This window comes from Nannospalax galili, unplaced genomic scaffold, assembly GCF_000622305.1.
Source record: "Nannospalax galili isolate Female #2095 unplaced genomic scaffold, S.galili_v1.0 scaffold707, whole genome shotgun sequence".
In the NCBI taxonomy this organism is placed as follows: domain Eukaryota; kingdom Metazoa; phylum Chordata; class Mammalia; order Rodentia; family Spalacidae; genus Nannospalax; species Nannospalax galili.
Window position 1 is genome coordinate 1,719,437 of NW_008356263.1, and position 18,517 is coordinate 1,737,953.

An 18,517-nucleotide genomic window follows, 5' to 3' on the forward strand; every position below is an offset into this window, starting at 1 on the left:
AGATCCCTTCAAGTTATCAAAGGAGTGAAAATCTGCGGTGTTTGAATGGGCGGGGTCTCTGAGAAGTGATTAGGATTATTCATTTGGGTGGGGCTTCCATGAGTAAGTTCTGGTGGTTTTATAAGAGGGAGAGCCTATAAAGACACACACAGGCTTGACACATGAGCCCCTGTGCTGCTTCAAAAGACTGCCAGCATGAAGGGCTATCTCCTCAGATGTGGACGTCTGACTTGGGACCAAAACCAGGAACCCAAAAATATCCCTTTTATTGATCATTAACGAGTATGGTAATGTGTTACTAGCAACAGAAAATGGACTAATATACTGTGCTATGTAAACTCTCCCCTGCCACAGACAAATCTGGCCAAGAAATGGTGAAGTTTCCTCTTTCCCCCACCTGTGACTTTTAATATTGAAAAGACATCACATTATGATAGCTTATTTTTTATTATTTTTATTTTATTTTACATGTATGGTATGAATGTATTGCCTGAATGTATGTAAATACACTACACCTATGTAGTGTAATGCCCGTGGAGGTCAGAAGAGGGAGCCAGATCCCCTGGAACTGGAGTTACTGGATGATTACTAGCTGCTGTGTGGGTGCTGGGAATTGAACCTGGGTCCTCTGGAAGAGCAGCCAGTGCTCTTAACCACTGAGCCATCTCTAGCCCCAATACCTACTTTTTAATGGAAAATATAGTACACTTTACTGAACAAGAAAAATGGGGCAGCTCAAAGAAAAGGTCCTGGTGCAGGATCTGAGTTGAGCTTCTCATACCTTCTGGGCAGTAATAACTGTACTCCTCTAACCTCCTATAAGAAGTTAGAGGTGATTCTTGTTCTACCACCCTGGGTAGAGGGATCCAGTGTCATTGGTCCATGTTTGAAGCAGGGATGGTGGATACGCACAATGAAGAAACATACAATTGGGAAAAACCCTCTGATTTCCGAGGCCCAGTCTTTCACTTGGCCGCTTCTGCTCTCCTATGTCAGACAGGAATTAAGATTCCCCAACAAAAATCTGTTTTGGATCTGGACCCCAGTTTTCAACTTAAGGAAAAAAAATCATATAGTAATGACAGCCAAAACAGTTTTGCTTAGCTTGTGCCTGTTGCTGTCTGCCTGTGCTTTCAGTAGAGGAGTAGGTGAACCAGCAGGAGATGTTTAAGGGACGCCCTCCCATCCAAGCATCATCACTTTGGGAAATTCTATGGTCAAGCATGATCTTTTCAAAGATGATCTTTAGAACCTTTCAACACCCCTTTGCTCCCTTTCCTCTAAGCTGTTAGATATGATTCCTGTTCTACTACCCTGGAGAAAGGGATCTAATTGTCTATGTTTAGAGTATGTGTGGGGATGGGGGGCGCTTGTCTTCAAAAGGATCACTGTCAGCACAGGGGTGGCACATGACAGCTGAAAAATGGTGCTGATGAGCAGGCAGGGAGATTCAAAAGTCAAAGATCTCTTTTGACTTAATAAAACTATTGGGCCATGGTACGACTGTAAAAAGTCAGGCTGTAGAACAGCCTTCGAAGAGCTCCTGAGACACCAGTTTGTTATGATTCTACCTCCAACAAGGTCCCCTGCTAGGAAATGAAGCTGACATCTTCCAAGGGTCCTCTCTCCCCTTTAGCTCTGTAGGTACTGGCTCTGTATTTCTTGTAGGAAGCCTCAGGACAACCAGCAAGAGTCAGGCTCTCACTGGTGGGTAGAGGAAAGGAAGAGAGCCTCTCTGCTGTGGAAAAGACCTTGGCTTTGGGTTCTTCTCATCTCCCTACTAGAGGGTACACTTTCCCTCGGAAGCCCATGGCACAGCATACCCACAGGAAGATGGAGAAGGCTCTTTCTACTGCTTAACAAGAATACTAAAGACCATCTGGTTTTAGCAGTCCACCTCCTTGGCACTCATTTTTAGATCACAAACAGTGCAGGCCCCAGCTTCAGTGAGTTCTTGCTTATGACCTTTCATCCCAGCAGATGCCAAACCTTGGCTTCCTATTACCCAGGCTCTAGCAAATCCTTACCTTGTTATTTCAGATATTGGACTAAATCCCTCAACACATCCTAATTTCTCTATAGCTACCATAACAAACCCTAAATAAACACTTCATACATGCCAGCAAGGTACTGAGTTCTTTATAAGTAATTTGGCAAGGCAACTTTCAACCTTCCTGCACTGTTTTTCAATCACTACTTACCATCTCCCAACATTTTTTTTTTTTTTTCCCCAATAGGGTCACCCTGTAGTCCCAGTTGGCCTGAAACTATGTAGACCAGGCTGGCCTTGAACTCACAGAGATGGTCACCACTCCCATCTTAGAGACAAGGAAACTGAACCTCTTAGAAGGGCTGCATGGCCACTAGATGACAGAGCAGAATTTAAACCCAGGTCAGTCTCTCTCCTAAGCCCCTGGTTTTATCATTAACTGTGAAGTGTAAAATCCATTCCTAGAGAGACAAGAGCCTAAGTGCAGCTTAAAACCCATTTGATCCTTACATTTATAAATGGAACTCAGCAAAGTCTCGTGGAACACCTGGCTTAGGTGCCCCTGCACAAGTCCTGGGGTGGAGAGAGATGTCACCAACTGGGGTAGTGAACACCTTCTCAAGCAGTTCCTTTGCCAGCTGAACAGACTGTTCAAAGAGCTGGGGGAAAGAAATTGCTCCCATTAAGACCATCATGGGTTATGGTGGCACACACCTTTAATCCCAGCACTTGGGAGGCAGAGGCAGAAGGATCTCTGAGAGTCTGAGGTCTGGCTGATCTACATAGAATTCCGAATTCCTGGTGAGTCAGAGTTTGAAAAATTAAGTCTCCTCCACCAGCCCCTAGCTTATCAGTAAGTTGTACTGCCTTATGAAATATGTTTACACAGGTGAAATACAGCATTCTCATTGTAGCACTCCATTAGAAAAAGGTACAGGCTTTGAGATACCTGAGGATTCCAAGCTGACTCAGATACTTACTAGTTACACCCCTGACCTGCTCTTACTTGGAAATGCAGATGGTGCAATTTACCCTTTGGAGTCTGCTCTGAGAAGCAAGGACTCCAGTGAACTGCCATCACAGAACCTGGCAGAGTTAGCCTCACTGCTACATGTTGTGTGTGTGTATATGTGTGTGTGTGTGTTTCTGAGACAGGGTCTCGCTATAGCCCAGCTGGTCTGAAGCTCACTATGCAGATCAGGCTGGCCTCAAATTCACAGAGATCCACTTGCCTCTGCCTCCACCTCCTGAGTGCTGGGATTAAAGGTGTTAAAGGAGTGTGCCACCAAGCCCAGCTACTGTTACATGTTTTAATGAGCATTTTGGTTTTCAGAGAGTCACAGAATGGACTACCTGGAACTTAACTTTTTTTGTTTTACTGAAACAGAATTTCATTCTGTAGCCCAGATTGGTCTTGAACTCAAGGCCATCCTCCTGTCTCAGCCATCATGTCTAGCTTAGAATTTACCGAGTCTAGGTTTAATTCAGAAACTATCTTAGGTGAAGAATGAATGATGGAGGCAGGCCTCTGACCATCATGAAGAGGGATTTATGTCACCCATATGGGTGAGGGAATGAATGGTGGAGGCAGGCCTCTGACCATCATGAAGAGGGATTTATGTCACCCATATGGAGGTGAGGGAATGAATGGTGGAGGCAGGCCTCTGACCATCATGAAGAGGGATTTATGTCACCCATATGGAGGTGAGGGAATGAATGGTGGAGGCAGGCCTCTGACCATCATGAAGAGGGATTTGTCACCCATATGGAGGTGAGGGAATGAATGGTGGAGGCAGGCCTCTGACCATCATGAAGAGGGATTTATGTCACCCATATGGAGGTGAGGGAGTGAATGGTGGAGGTAGGCCTCTGACTGCCATCCAAAGGTTTATGAACCTCCTCCATCTACTGCCATAATGGCCTCAGACCTTTTTTTGGAAGCCCAAATGAAGGAACCCAGGGATCTAGATCTTCAAAATACAGCACTGTTGTTTGTTCCATTTTCTGCGCTACTATACGAAAGTGTCACAGCTACCCATAAAAGGGAGTGCAACATCCCAAGCAACTACTGGCACTTGTAAGAAGGCAATTTAACATCCCTGTGCAGGCAGGAGGACAGCACTTCAGGGTCCTGCCCACTAACAGTAAAGTAGGCAGGTGCAGCCCTCATGTACACTCCTGATCTATCACGCAGGGATCTGCAGTAAGTTCTTTGCATAGACAAGGAATTTCAGTCTTGGAGTGTGCTTAGTAGTTACAAGAGGCTGATAAGTAATTGGCTAATAAATGGTTGTCTGGAATTCCAACCTAAAGTCTGTTTTTCTCCACCCCAGCCTTTTGTCTACTTAAATGAAAAGAAGTCATCTGGTTAGCATACTCACAAACTAACGCAGTGTGAATGCAGTGTGTAGGATATACCACTTCCTTAATTTCCCTCAGTCCTTCATGGTGGTATTGGTACTATAGCTAATAACACCCATGACAAGTTAGACCTGTGGGAGGCTTAGTATGCATTGTCCCTTCTGCCTAGACATAAATGTACAGAGGATTTAGCTCTATTTCACAGATAAGCAAACTAAGGCTTGAGTTAGCTTTATGCTGCAGAGCAAGCAGCCCTCAGAGATAAAGAGGCAATGTTCATCTGCCAGTCACAGAGGGCTCTCTCTCTCTCTCTCTCTCTCTCTCTCTCTCTCTCTCTCTCATAAGCTTCCTAAACAATCATTTTCTACTAGTTTAATACACAAAAGTATCAACATGCTGACCTGGGGTCCGGTGGCCCCAGCATTACCTACTGCCTATTCCAATTAGCAAGACTGAAGGGAAGGAGTCAAATATTCTGAGGCCCCACTGCTAACAGGAGCATGCTGTCAGCATAGCAAAGCCAGAGATGACTGTGGTGCAAGCAGCATACAGGTGTCCTGAGGTCAGACTGACAGATCAAAGACAAGAGCAACAAACAAATGGGCAAATGTTATCTTCAGCCTTTTGGTCTACAGGACAAACATAATGTTAGGGGAAGGGGAACAAGAAGCCAGTAATTATAAAAACTCACAGCAGAAACTCCACAGTAGTCTACAACAATCTGGATGGCTAGAGGTCCAGTCTTGTGGTCTCCAGCCCTGACCAGAAGGACAGTGCAGGTCCCAAACATGAAGGAAGGGTTACTCAGTGAGAATACTTCACAAAATGGCAAAGAGGTGGGCTATCAGAGAACAGGCCTGCAAATCAGGAGATTGGTATTTATTTCCTGGCTCTCCCATTTACTAGTTCCAATCTTTACCAGCCTCAGTTCTCAACTTAAAATGAAGAAACGTCTACTCTGCTAAGTATTAAGACCCATGACAGAAGCAAATGTATCTTGTATAGTGGGCAAAAGATACTCAAAATTCCAAGGACAGCTTTAGCTCATATCCAAAATAAACAAAACTCACAAAAATCTTTTTCACAAGTCATTTGGAGTTTTGTTACTTATTGGTTGAAGACAGGGTCTCACTCAAAGACGGTTCGTAGTAGCATTGTGGGTGCTGGGAATTGAACCCAGGTCCTCTGCAAGAAAAGTCAGTGCTCTCAACCACTGAGCCATCTCTCCAGCCCTCAGGACAACATTTTAAGTAAAAATATAGTTACAAAAATCTCTACCTTTGGGACTGGAGAGATTGTTCAGAGGTTAAGAACACTGATTGTTCTTACAGAGGACCAAGTTTTGTTCCCAGCACCCACATGGTAGTTAACAAGTGCCTGTAACTCCAGTTCCAGGGGATCTAAAGTCCTCTTCTGGCCTCCAGGGGCACTGCACAACACAGGTGGGTGCACTTACGTACAATGCAGGCAAGTCACACACATAAATAAAAAAAAAAAAAAAAAAAAAAAATCTCTGCCTTTGGTTAATTTCTTACCTCACTGCCAAGTATTTAGACACACTCCACTGACCATCTGAATAGCCAGGTGCAGCAAGGGACATTTCAGTGTCCCCTCTGAAGGCTGGGCTACTTCCCCACACTCTGACATACGGTAAGGTACAAGGCTGAGACTGTGCCCAACCCTGAAGCCTTGTGCTATCTTTCTACCATGCCGCACGCCTCTCTCTCACCTTCAGAACTTGAGAGGAGAACTGAAGCATATGGAGACCAAGGATCTCCCTGACATTAGACAGGCTACTGTTTATAGAAAGAGGTTCCTAGCTCCATTCCAGCCCTCTCTACTACCCCCTTCTCCCAAGCTTTTAAGTAGGAGACCCTCCCCCAAAGGGGAAACAGATCCAACTGCCTACCAATATGCTGCTTATGCGGAAGAGGGCTCCTGACTAGATGAGAGGGGTCTGGATTCAGGCCGTGTTCTCTGAGTCTAAGTCAGCTATAGTGAGGGAGGGGGTTGTTTCATATGAAGAGCAGAATTATAATCACAGATTGGATTTTGGCATAACTATTTGTAAAATGGCAAAAAAGCAAAAACAAAATAACACTTGTATACCTGTTCTACTCTCCTCAGATGGCAAGTAGCTCAGGAAGCAGTAATAGAGCTCTGGCACTGTCAGGGTGATGGAGAACTCTTGACTCCACATTCAAAATTCAGAGTCAGAAGAGGTGGACAGAGGGCAGCTCTAAAAGGAACTAAGCAGTGGCAACTGCACAGCCAGGAGTCTCCTTCTTGCCCAGGGAGCCCATACTTCCATCTTCCACATTTTGTGCACCACCTGCTTAAATGTCTACAGTAATCTGGCCTTACGACTTCTCTGAAAGGCAGACTGCTGCCTGGGCTGTAACTGTACAAATGCAATCTTAGGCACCAGCTCCAAGTGAAGGCCTATTCAGACGCTGCAGGAAAAAACTACAGGACTGCACGACAGTGGCAGTGTAGAGCCTGAGAGGCCTGGCTTCCAGTGCCACTGCTCCTTCCCTGCTGCTCTCTGGAGACTTTATCTTTGCAAGCGCTCAATGAAGACTTGACACCAGAGAGGGGGTTTTTAAACCTGGGGTTCTTCCAATCTCAGGGATGTGGCACAGGTTTTACAAAAGGCTGTGAACTGTCACAGCCTAAGTCCTATGTATGTTTTTGGTGGAATATTTCACTATTCAGATTCTGAGATGCATCCATGGCACAATGAATAACGAAAACCAGGAGGACCTCTGCAGCCTCCTGATCGGCAAAAGCAGTCTATGAGTGCCAAGAGGAGCTGCTCATGGCTCTACACATAGGCACAGATTAACAGTACAAACCGTGTGGCTGGGAACTTAAGAATTGGGCTGGTATGCGTTTAGGGTGAAGCCAATCTCAACTCAATATACCTACCACAACCTGTCCTAACAGTGGGGCAGTGAGGTCCTTTTCCCTAAAGGCTTCAAGTAAAATCTGTGACCCTCTTGAATGGGTACAAACACCACTGAGAGACCTGAACTCTGTGCCCCATCAGCTGAAGCTGGATTACTCCAGAAGACACACACACGTTTTCAAAACACACCTGCCAGGCCCACTAGATGTCAAGATGGGACTCACTAGGAGAAAAGGGTATGAGCAGAGTTTAAAGTCAAGACAACATGCTACTGGAAACATGTCACCTTTAACTCAAGTGCGTCACAAAGCTCCATTTGGGAGCTTTGTATGGTAACTGCAACAACTAATTACTGTGGAAGCTCTTAAGACATGGAGACTCAGTTATAATATGGCACTGATCACACTGGCTCAACTACTTAGTGGCTTGAATATTATTTTAAGTCATCTGATTCCTTGGAGAATGCTGTCAAAATTACTAGTATTAAAAAGCCCACCAAAGGTACAGAAAAAAAGATGGAAGCTTCTAGATTTAGAGGGCTCTGTGGTGACTGACAGTAGAAAGAGCTGCCATCTGAGTCATCCTGACAGTCTGAGAACTTGGACCTACGGAAATCTGTTCTGGCCTTGAAGTCAACAGGCCTTGGGGTCCTGGGGCTGGTGTTTCCCTTAAGCACTTTAGCTGGTAAACAGGTCCTGGGTAGCACAAGATCAACAGAAAGGAACTTTTTATCTCTAGAAACAGCCCTGATAATTAGCAGATAGGTAGACTTATTAGGTGTGAGGTTGAAATAAAAGCTGTCAACTGCCTCAATTGGTCCCCACTGAGCCAGGTTCAGCTGGAGCTGCAGTGATTAGCAGAGAAAGGGCTCAGGGGAAAAGGCAGGGAATCCTGGGAGTTCCCCTAAGTGCCCTTTCCCAGAAGAAAGTCATCTAAGTCTTTATTATTAAAGGAGAGGTCACTTCCACATATGGAGTCAGGACAATTTGTGTTATAAAAGGAAAGACTTAAGCAAGGTTGCGCCCCAAGGTGGTCTGGGCAAAATGAAGATCATATGGTTTTCTGGTTACAGCAACCAGCCCAAAGCCCAGCATGCCAAAGGGAACTCATGGAGGCTTTTGCTAAGAGGTTTATGGCTCTCTTAGGGGAAAGAAGAGCTCTACACATCATTAAAGAGAAGATGAAACACATGGTTAGCCTATTAAAGTTTGGCAAAAACAAAACAGCAGAATATAGTTGAAATATGGTGCTGCCATTGCTGAATTCTTCGAGTGTCCTAGAATTGCTACTGACACAGCATACCATAGGCAGCATCCTGTGCTTCACACGGGAAATAGCCCAAAGAAGACACATTACATGCCCAAAACCACTGAGGCAGCAGGTGGGGTGTATAGCTTAAATGAGGATGCCATACCATGTCCCTAAGTGTTACCACTGTGGGAACTCAGGGCTTCCATGCCCTATATTGTTGCCCTCCTTCCTTCACATGCTCAGGAAGGGGATTGTTTACATGGTAGTTGTGGTACCTGAGCTCCATCACTAGAGGTCTGATCTATCCTAAATAAAGCCAGCATAGTTCCACCTACTTTCTAGCCCTACCCTGTTTGCAAGGTGAAGTTCTTCCTCCTTAGGATGTCATCAAAACTCCTGGCAGGGGGCTGGAGAGATGGCTCAGTGGTTAAAAGCAGTTGCTGCTCTTCCAGAAGACCAGAGCTTTGTTCCAAAAACCTATGTTGGGTGGCTCACAATGACTGTAACCATGGGATCTGGCACTCTTCTGGCCTCTATGGGAACCTGCCCTCATGACCGTGTACACCTCTCTCTCTCTCTCTCTCTCTCTCTCTCTCTCTCTCTCCACACACCACACACACACAGACACACACCACGCATGCATATGCGCACACATCCATGTGCACAAAATTAAAAATCAAATAAAAAGTTTTAAAGAGTTCCTGGCAGCTCAGGGCTATTTATCCTCTGCATGAGCCAATCTAGGACTGTGCTCTTTATATACATTCCTGGTGCTCTGCCCGGACTCACTCGTAGTCCTGCTCAGGATTCCCTTGCCTGATATCCTTTCTCTAAATCCATCTAGAGATTTGAGTCCCAAATGTTGATGTCATCAATTAAAAAAAAAAAAAGCCAGCACACCTTTCTCTGAGCTGCTAGTGGCCTTAAGGTAGCACAGGGCCCATGTGACTTCTCTTTGAGAACTTAATAAAGAACCCGGGCTGGAGCTCTAGCCTTTGAGCTGACACTTGTCAGTCACAAAGTCGGTGAAAAATCACTTACCTTCTGGAAAGGGGAGGGGCAGCAATGTCCAGAACACAGGTAAGGACTTAATGAGATGTACAACAGCCTGTGCTCAGAAAGTTCAGAAGGTAGAAATTCCCTTTCATACCCCCATTATACCTCCTGGGGAAGGCTCCAACTTGCCTCAAGCCTGTTTTTTTGCAAAACTAAACAAGTGAATATACAGCCAGCCCCTAAAATTCTCAGTATGCATGTGCTCATTAAGTTCAAAGAAAAGAAGATTAGGGGCTCCAGGGTTCCATTGACAGGACAGCCTCTCCATATACCCTATTTATCATTCAAACCAAGGTACAAAAGCAAGAACATGAAAAGAGTGACTTTGAAGTCGCTTCTCCACTAGCTAGAGGTCAAGTTAAGGCTGTAGGGCACCTCTCAATTCTTGGTACTTGCACTTAGAAACCTGAAGGCAGCTAAGAGGGTTGTGACAAAGGCTTGAAGTCATCTGCCTGGTCAGAATTACAATCTAGTTAGAAAATCCTTGCTCATGGCTGTCAGTTCTTGCCAAATGGGAGCACCTTCCAAGCCAGCTCCATTTCACCCAAGGTCAAGGATGCAGTTCTAGAAGACTCTTGCTTAGTTTGCCCGTAACATCAACCCCAGCATCTCAGTACAGGTGGGTTTCATGAAGTTCAGGGCGTCTGCAACAATGGAATGGAGCTCTAAAGGCTTGTTCTCTAAAGGCTTTTTATGCCACATTACACTGGTGCCTAGGCTGTAAGATGCTCCAGGAAGGGAGGGAGGAGGACCTCTGGACTGTGTCAGTGGTGACAGCTGTATTTCAGTTTAGGCACTTGGCTTAAACCCTAGAACAAGCTTTATTAAAGGTAAAAGTCATCCTGTTGTTTGTCTGGGGTGTGGCATATTCACACCCATTTCTGCTGCCCCATGCAAACCAAGAGTTCCTTCCAAGCATTTACCAGATCCAAACAGGCAATCTGGTAACTAACAACAAATGAGCCTTTACTTGTGACTTCCAGTTTTCTTTATGTCTGGTACAAGGGGCTGGGCCCTGCTGGCAATGACCATGCAGTCTGCCAAAAATCCCACAGCACCACACTCCCACTCCATGCCTTAGATTTATTTGACATTTCAGCTTTCTGGAAGGGCATGTCTTAGGCTTGTCTGAAAACAAAAGGAACATATCAAAGGGGCGTTATATGTGGTTATAAAAGGTGTCCCTTTCCCCAGAGGATGGAGCAGAAACAGAATGAGTCAGTTTGCTTATGTCATCTTGGTAATTTTCTCACTAGACAACATAAATAGTAAAATCCAACATGATACAGCCGATTTGCTTCCCATAACTTCTACAGTACGATGGTCAAGTTCAGAAAACAATCAATCCAGGCATCATTCACAAAACTACTTCCCCGAGATTCACAAGATCCTTTCTGCAGCCTGGAAAACAAGTCCTTCAGTCTTCCTCGCTATGCCGTATGGGGTGTCTAGATGGCTCTAATCCACTACCCCAAGTCCCTAGACACCATTTTCTTTAACAAAGAAACAAAATACAGGAATCTTTCTGACCTGTGTATGATACAGGCTTGAGTTACAGCTTTCCCCTGGCACCTCTTACTGAAAGTGAAATTCCTTTAAAGTTGGGAAATTCATTGCAGTGTTTTATAGTATTGATTTATTTTAAACTTGGTTGGCAGCCTCAAGGCCTACCATGCCTGAGCCCTAGAAATGCTGAAGATTTCCATTTCCTCTGATTTTGGAATACCATGAAGACTTGCTAGTGGAAATGAAGAGGGCTTAACAACTTGTTTGTTCATTTCTAGTTTGTCAAAGACAAAACCTTGGGCACTTTCCCCAGACCTGGCTCCATGTATCACCACTAGGGAATTTCACTACTACAATGGTCCTTTCCTCTCAAAACCTGAGTAATTTTGAGTAGTGTGTTAAACAAAACCTCCTCAGTACATACCCAGAGATGTGACCTCTTCACATCTCACCTGTGACAAGGTACCCCCAAACCTCCAAGAACCAACTCTAAATGCTTCTCCATGAAGCCTGTTCTCTGGTATTCCTGTATCTCTACAGAGCCATAACCTAAAACTAAAGGTCCATAAGTCCACTGCAAGCTTGTAGGGTACAACACTGGAATCAAAATGACCAATATCACCCTAAACAAATGCCTGCCAAATGCAAGGGAACTCCTGCCTACAAAAGAGACTTGGCCTCAGAACTTTTCAACACAGGGTTGTAGGCAGCCCCTCTCATCAGAGCAGACAAGAACGATGGCATCCCTGGCCTTAGTTAATATTTGAGGGAGCTGGATGGTCTGTTAGTAAGAACCATGGCAACGCTTACTGTCTGTTTTAGGTCCTCACCTACCTCAAGTACCTGGCAGAATTCCTCAAAACAGGCTTGTTGCAGGGTGCTAGGGCTCAGAGACATTGAGGACAGCCTCTGTTCTTTCCATGGGTTGGTACTGCATTGCTTGAAAGTGCTCTCTAGCTTGGCCCTGCCTCCCCTGCCAATGTCTAGGGCAGTGTCAGGGTAACTCAAAAGGAATCTGCACACAGGCTGACCTCACCTAAAGCAATAGCTGAGCTGGTGGCCCTACTGTGGTATTCCTGACCTAGATCAGTTATGGTTATGGAGGATACCCATGAAAATCATGTATCCTGAGACCTGCAGGGCCCTCAGTACAGTGCTTTCTGGAAAAGGACCTATTCCAAAGCATGACCTCACCCAAAGGTGCTTTTCAAGACACTAGAGGCTCCAATCATATACACCTTGGGTCAAATTCTGACTCTGAACAGCAGTGAACTGCAGCAGGACGAGGGCAAACAACATAGTTAGGCATATGATATGGAACAACAGGAAGTACAGAGCTTAATTCAGGAACAGAGATGAAAAGAGGTATGGTTACTGGCCCTAGGTCATGGGACTCTCAAAACAGGTTTCGATAACCAGAAGCTATCACTAGTATCTTCGGGTCCCAGGGGTCTGAGAAAATGGAAGTTGGAAGGAAGCCAAACCTTCAAGCAGCTTTGCTGGCATCTAGATGATTTTCAGAGCCCCTTAGATTTGCCCAAAGGGATTCAGTCTCTTCAGGGTGGAGTTAAGGATGAACAGCCATCTGAGCCCTATTATCAACAGCCCCAGGGCAGGCCTGTTCCCTCCCAGATGCTTATATGTCTGACCTGTAGGGCTCAAAGGAACAGATGATCTGAAGGTGAGGGCACGGAGGTGAGGGCACAAACCATTATATAACTGACAGCTCAACGGCTCAGTCAGCTCCCTCCATCTCTGCAACATACCTGGGTCTTATACCAGTCTTCCCTACTCCAAACACCTACAGAGACAAGGCCCCAAGAGGCATGTCTGTGCACTGGTACCTAACCCACTAGAGTCAACAGCTGAAAGCAAAGCTTCAATTTCCTGGGGCAAGAGTGAACTAAACAGAGTCCCTCTCTTTTGACATAGCTCTGGAAAGCAAGGCAGAGCAAGACAAAGCCATAACTCCTCTTGTATAGACAGTGACTCAAAAGAGATCCAAGAAAGAGGCTCAGAAGTTCTAAGTCTGCTTGAATCAAAAAACTAATAATCAATAGGTACATAATCCCCTGTACCAAATGATCTCTCTACTCTAAAGACCCCATTTAAAAAGTATTTTTATTTATTACTTTTATTTTTATATGTATATTACCTGCATCTGTGTTAGTGCACCTGTGTTATGCAATGCCCGTGAAGGTCAGAAAAGGGCGTTGGATCCCCTGGAACTGGAGTTATGGATGACTGTTAGCCGCCATGTCGGTGCTGGGTCCTCTGCAAGGGCAGCCAGTGCTTTTAATGGCTGACCCATCTCTTGAGCCCCTAAAGGCCCCATTTTTTAAAAAACTTCAAAATTTATTTTTATTATATAATATATATGAGTGTTTTGCCTGCCATGCCTGCAGAGGCCAAAAGAGGACATCAGATCCCCTGAAACTGGAGTAAAGGGTAGGTCCTGCTATGTGGGTATTAAGAACTGAACCCAGGACCCAAGTCCTCTTGAAGACCAGTCAGTGTTCTTAACCACTGGCCCACCTCTCCAACCCAAAGGCTCTGTCTCCCAGTAGTCCCAGGTACTGGAACTTGCTATGTAAACCAGGGTGGCCTCCATCTTACAGAGATCTGTCTGCTTCTGCCTCTGACTCCAGAGTGCTGGGATTAAAGGAGCGTGCCACCACACCTGGCCCACCAGCTCTTTCTTAAGAATGCAATAATCTACTTTAGGGCAGAGTGGCTCCACCAGACACCAGGTAGGTCAGCATCTGGGGCACAGAATCAACCACACCTTTCCTTAAGGCCTCCTTGCTTAGATTAGGACTCTAAATCTTGTATTAGAAGAACTACCTCCCAAGGGATGCAAGTGTCACTTGCCCCTCAACTCACCTCAGAATGTTTGGGGCTAGATAGCAGTAAAGTCAGTCTATCCTGAACTAGTTGCTGAATTCAATTATGAAGACATCTGAAATTTATGTGACTTATAGAGACAATGAGGCAATACAGCATACTACTTAAAGCCATACACTCAAGACTTGGGTTCAATCAGCTTTGCCCATTATCTCTGATCTTCAACAGCAACAACAAAAAAATCAGGCCTGGTTCTTTTTGTGGTGCTAGGCAACTACCAAGCCCTCATATGGAATAAAGAATATTTTCTGTGACCCCTTCAGATCACGTTAACATCTGATTTCCTTCAGCAGGATTTAGCTGTCCATTCCAAACATACGTCATTCAAGGGCTTGGCTTCAAAAAGCCCTAGTAACAGGGTTTGTGTATTGGACTGCAGGCTTGGCCATGAACACAGAGTCCCTCATCTTACAGCACCCTCCCTGGTAATGTGTGGGCAGTAGCACCTGGCACATAAATTTGGCTAGCTTCCTGCTTAGGGTAAGGTTTGTGGCTGATAGGATTCATTAGAGAATTACTCTTTCCTAAAAGTGACAAATAAGGGAGATAGGGCCCATTATTGAGCAATCGTTAAAAATAGATATGCCTTTCTAGAACAAGCAACTAGACAAGCTGGCTTTGAATACAGCCTTGTTTTACTATACTTCCATCTTAGCACAAGTACACACCCAAAACCTACCTTGTAACATTTCAATGAAAACTTTTTAGGGCACTTTCACAATCTCATGAGTGTAACAACTTCCATAAAATAAACGTAATTATTTCACTTTGTGGATTAAAAAAAAAAAAATTCAAGGCCCAAAGTGTTGAAATAATCTGCTAATAATATCGCATAGCCAATAAATCACAAAATAAAACTCAATGCCTGTACTGCTACTAGCCGTTTCTCAGGGCTGAAGAGAGCACGCAATGGTTAAGAGTACTCTGCTACTCTTCCAGAGGACCCAATTCAATTCCCAGCAACCAAGTCAGGTGGCTCACAATTACCTCTAAGTCCAGCTTCAGGGGTATCATTGCCCTCTTCTGTGCATACACATACACATATGTATATGAGTGTTTTGTCTACATGTATGTAAGTGCATCTGTGTGTGCAGTGCCAGAAGAGGACACTGGATCCAGTATCTATCATACAACTCAGAACATATCATTAGCTTTTTCATTTCACTCAAAAATAAAAGCCAAAATCTTTCCAATGGCCTACAAAAGGTCTAATTAGTAACTTGACTCCTAGTTTCCTTTTCTTTTCCTGTATATCTTCCTACCTCACTCTCCAATTTTCAGGTCCTTATAATGCCTGTCATTTCTGGGATTCTTATTCTCCAGAAATCTTCAAAATGCACTCCTTCAGCTCCTAGCCTGTGCTCAGAGGGCACTATCTCAGAAAGGCCTACCCTAGTCTTATCTGTCTAAAAGAAGGCCTTACCTACACCACTTAGCCCTTTCTAACAGAAGATGCATGTTCACTGTCTTCTCAATGAAATGTAAAAAATTTGTTGGTTTTGTTCATTATTGTATTATCAGTATGTAAAATGGAACCTAGAAAATCATTTCCAAATAAATGTGCTGAATAAATGGAATTAGCTTCACAAAAGGAAGAGAAACTAAGTTGAATGCCCTTTCTAACAGAAGCCTGATTCTCGTCTGGCAACATACCAAACTTCTAGCATCAGTCACACAGACCTGGGCCCAGGCCCACAATTCTAAGTGCTCACCTAGGACAGGGCAAGATAAGCCAGTCAAATTGGCACCACAAACACAATGATTAGCTGTCAGAGCCACAAAATGAACTGACAAAGTGCTCAGGATACTCTTTCATAAACAAGCCCCTCTTCTCAAGGTCACAGATTTCTCTAGATGAAGTCAATTCTCCTCAGCTACAACTTTGCCCTGTAAAGCAGCACAAATCTTAAGTGTTGATATCCAAATAGGGGACCAGATCTCAATTAACTGCAAAAACCCCAAGATCCTAACCTAAAGTCAGGTTCTTCTTCCAATAACCTTCCTCCTATACTCAGAAACTTGAATTCCAAGAGGTCTTTAGAGGTAGAAAGGCTAAGACGGAAATAGAGAGCTATAGCATGAAATCCAGCTAAAGCACTGGTTGGCCGGCTCTTGCTTCTAACATTACCCAAGCTTGGCTCTCGGTGCTCTAACTCAATGAATGGTAGATACATAGGCATGGCACTCATGTTGTGGAATGGCAGAATGAAGCCCAATGACTCACATAACTTGCTCAGCTCAGTATGAACAAACTCTACCAGAAATGTAAGGGTGACAAAGAGAAAGGACTGAAAACTGACGCAGGTGATGCTAGGCCCTGTGCTAGACAGTTTGTTTCTGTGACAAAACCAATGATGAATCATTTATGATACATATAAAAATACATAGCACATGTGGTAGTCAACTTCTAATATCCTGCTCTTGTTCACACCACAGACTCTGGTTCAGTTCTAAGTATTAGGTACAGAAAATCCAAATACCCCTGGCCATGCTGTTCACTGTCCTTGCTGTTCCCTGTCTTCCCCAATCACTATATATTTACATTCCACACTAACCTGAAATTGGTCTATTCTCACCATGTCCCAGGCTTACCACTGGCATCAGGTCCTTTATGGGAGCTGGTTCCTCTCTCTGGGATACTCCTCACTACCCCAAAGTCCCTTGAGAGGTCAACTTACTTTAATATTTTTCTCCTTCACCATTACTCAACTATGACTGATATTGATGAACATCTCCCTTCCTAATTAAGTAGCAGAATTTACAAGGATGAAATTGTATAACCCCCAGAAAGACTATCTGAAAATTAAAGCCCAGGGATCCTGTTGAATAAGCAAAGGTTTCCATGTAAGAATAGTCATTAACATATTCTAATAGGCTTTAAAATGGAGAGACAATCTGTTATCTAAAGTAGGACAACAGTTAAATTATGGTACATATAACAGGATGTTTACTGGGATGCTCAGATCAGTTGTGGAAACAAGTGGCAAATACTTTCCTTAATTACAGTAAGATCTTAACCATGTAAATAAACTGGATACGTGAACAGGAAGAATATAGTAAAGACAGAGTCCCTTCTCTGAAAACCCTTCCACACATTTTTACAGTGAGCATTTATTACTTAATAACAAAGAAGTTCTTTCAGGAGATTCAGCTGAGTGTAATTTCCTCTCAGAAGACTTTTTGACTCAAATTATCTACCTACCTCCACTCATCAAGACTTGGGGACGATCTTTCTTAACAAGAAGTTATTTCTTGCCAGCACTGTGTTTTCTCCACAACTCCACAGGGCCCAACCCAATACAGGACACAGAGCCAATCCAGGGAGTGTGTACGCACAAGAACAAAAGAGAGCACTCACCTAGTTTTAAAACACCAAGACGTTCAGCCCTGAAGTCTAAGCAGCACATGTGACCTGGTCCATTCTGGTTTCAAGTTCAAAGGCATCTGGCCGGTCCTGTGGGTTAGCAGCTAACATATCTTTCAAGAGCTGCTTGATCCCCTCAGACATGGAAGTCCTACGTTTCTGGGGGATGTGCAACTCCATCTTTGGGTTTTCTAGCAGCGCCTCACCAACAGGGACGATCTCAGTCCCTTGTTTAATGTAGGTCCCCAGGAGCTCCTTCTTGGTCTCAGAGTCAATAAAAGTGATTCTTTCTATCATTGCCCAGATGATAATGCCCAGGGCAAAGATGTCCGCCTTGGCTGTATAGTGTCCCTCCCAGACTTCAGGAGCCATGTAGAAGTCTGAGCCACAAGCTGAGGACAGCCAGTATTTATTCACATTCACATTTTTGCTATCTTGATTGCCCTCTTTGCCTCGAGGTGCCAGCCCAGCACAGACCTTACTCAGTCCAAAGTCTGCCACTTTGAGGATGGGGGTGCCAGACCGCTCTGTGATGAGGATGTTGTCTGGCTTTAGGTCCCTGTGCACGATGTGGTTTTTGTGCAGGAAGGCAATGGCGCTTGTAAGCTGTAGCATGAAGCTTTTGTTGGTGGCTGGGTCTGGTCTCCGGGATAGGACATACTGATTGAGGTCTCCACCTTCACAGTACTCCATGACAAACCAGAGATAGCAGGGCTCCTCAGCATAGCCTAGGATCCTTTCTCCTAAATCAAAGGACAGGAAAGAACTTGAGTGGACATTCATATTACTATATTAAAGTTGGAATAAAGATGGTGACAAATAAATTGTGCCAAGAGGACCTACAAAGCTGGCACCAAGCAAACTCTACACATGCAGGTCCAATTCTACCCACACAGTACAAGTCAATATATGGCGGAGCCATTAGGACTGGTGTCAAGCACCTGGGGTTTGAAATTAAGCACAGGTAGGGAGCCTGAGTTTACTGCTGTCTAGTTGGTTTGGAAGCCATTTTGTTTCTTTATATTGTCCTGAAATGAAGCATGATTCTATCCATACTTCTCAGGGGCTGTTGAGAAGATGAGACTGTAAAGCGTTCAAGAAGGCTGTAAAGTGTATGCTATTTCTGCTATCACCATTTAGTGTTATGGTCCAGGCTGGTGTGGTACTATCAACTCTA

The 18,517-nt window shown here is 44.4% G+C and overlaps 1 protein-coding gene across 3 annotated transcripts in view; it reads right to left on the bottom strand.

Annotated features, from left to right (window-relative positions):
• The window catches only part of Stk35 (serine/threonine kinase 35), a 35,379-nt gene that overhangs the window by 6,118 nt on the left and 10,744 nt on the right, over positions 1–18,517 (bottom strand). For 2 of the 3 annotated variants that reach the window (XM_008854510.3, XM_029556858.1), the window contains exon 3: positions 17,335–18,083. The exons of the other annotated variant lie outside the window; for it this stretch is intronic. In XM_008854510.3, coding sequence (XP_008852732.1) covers positions 17,371–18,083 — 713 coding nt within the window. In that variant the 3' untranslated portion in view covers positions 17,335–17,370. The remainder of the gene's footprint in view (positions 1–17,334; positions 18,084–18,517) is intronic. 3 annotated transcript variants of the gene reach the window in all.